Source organism: Trichosurus vulpecula, chromosome 5 (assembly GCF_011100635.1).
Source record: "Trichosurus vulpecula isolate mTriVul1 chromosome 5, mTriVul1.pri, whole genome shotgun sequence".
Taxonomy (NCBI): Eukaryota; Metazoa; Chordata; class Mammalia; order Diprotodontia; family Phalangeridae; genus Trichosurus; species Trichosurus vulpecula.
The window spans coordinates 269,099,089-269,100,530 of record NC_050577.1 but is presented as its reverse complement, the minus strand read 5'-3'; the positions used below and the strand labels follow the sequence as shown (position 1 = coordinate 269,100,530).

The 1,442-nt window shown below is 41.1% G+C and overlaps 1 protein-coding gene across 1 annotated transcript; it reads left to right on the top strand.

Moving 5' to 3' along the window:
• The first annotated feature begins 250 nt into the window (after positions 1-250).
• Positions 251-1,198, top strand: LOC118849603 (olfactory receptor 9K2-like). Its single transcript, XM_036758521.1, has one exon. It carries the CDS (start codon positions 257-259, stop codon positions 1,196-1,198), a length of 942 nt encoding a protein of 313 aa, XP_036614416.1. The 5' UTR covers positions 251-256.
• Positions 1,199-1,442: the final 244 nt, after the last annotated feature.

Here is a 1,442-nt window from a genome sequence, read left to right as displayed (position 1 = left end):
GTCCAATGCTTCTTTGGTCTTTCCATTTTGTATGGGTATAGAGGAATATAGAGAAGAAAACATGAAACATTCATTTAATAGGGAAATACAAAGTGCTTAGTAAAGAGACATTCATAACATGCATTTATCATGGCAAGTTGTCAAAAACTGGCAAATATTTGTTAATAGTTGTCAAACATTGCCACCGGTGATACCAAGAAGGAAGGTGAAATTAATTTCTTGACCTTGGCCTTGTTTTTCTTAGCAGGTCTCCACCATGGGTGATCGGGGAGCAAACAACCACTCTGAGGTGACTGACTTCATTTTGGTAGGCTTCAGAGTCCACCCAGAACTACATATCTTTCTCTTCCTGGCTTTCCTATTTATCTATAGCATGGTCTTCTTGGGGAATGTCAGCATCCTGGTCATCATCCTGATTGATCCCCGACTGAACACACCAATGTATTTCTTCCTAGGCAACCTCTCCTTCATTGATCTCTCCTACTCCTCTGCTGTGGCACCGAAGGCCATGGCTAATTTCTTATCATCAAGTAAGTCCATTTCCTTTGTGGGCTGTGTGGTTCAGTTTTTCTTCTTTGTCTCATTCATAGTAGCAGACAGTTTTGTTCTGGCAGCCATGGCCTATGACCGCTTTGTAGCCATTTGCTCCCCACTGCAGTATTCTGTCCTCATGTCAAGACGACTTTGTACCCATCTTGTGGTTAGTTCTTACTTTTGTGGCTGGGTCACCTCTATTCTCCTAGTCAGTAACACCTTTACTTTGTCCTTCTGTGCCTCTAGAGTTATCGACCACTTTTACTGTGACCTCCACTCAATTGAAAAGATCTCATGTTCTAACATTGTCATCATTCGAATGGTGACATTAACCCTGGCAGGAATTATTATTCTGCCCACTCTGATAGTCATCGTGGTATCTTATGTTTACATTGTGTCCACCATCCTGAAGATCCGATCTGCTGAAGGTCGAATGAAAGCCTTCTCAACTTGTGGGTCCCACCTTGGGGTGGTGAGTTTGATGTATGGAACTGCTTCGTTTGTGTCTTTCATTCCCGCCAACAACGCTGAGCTGCATAAAGTAGCTTCTGTGTGTTATACCCTCATTACACCCATGTTGAACCCACTCATATACTCTTTAAGAAACAAAGATGTCAAAGAGGCTTTGAAAAGAATTTTAGGGAAGGCAAAAGCTTTGCTCTAATTTTCACATTTTTGTGCCTCCCTAAATTCTGTTATTTTTAAATCAGAGAAATCCCCTTAGGGATGAACTATTCTTGTTGGAAAAAATCCCTTGTCTCTCCTATTAATGCTTCCTCCAGAACACTGTTGTTACCAAACATCATAAGCAATGAAATCAGAGATGATATAGCATCTCTACAGATACAAATATACCTTATTACTCCTGCTAACAAATGGGCCCTTGAGAAGCCATTATTTCATAGGAT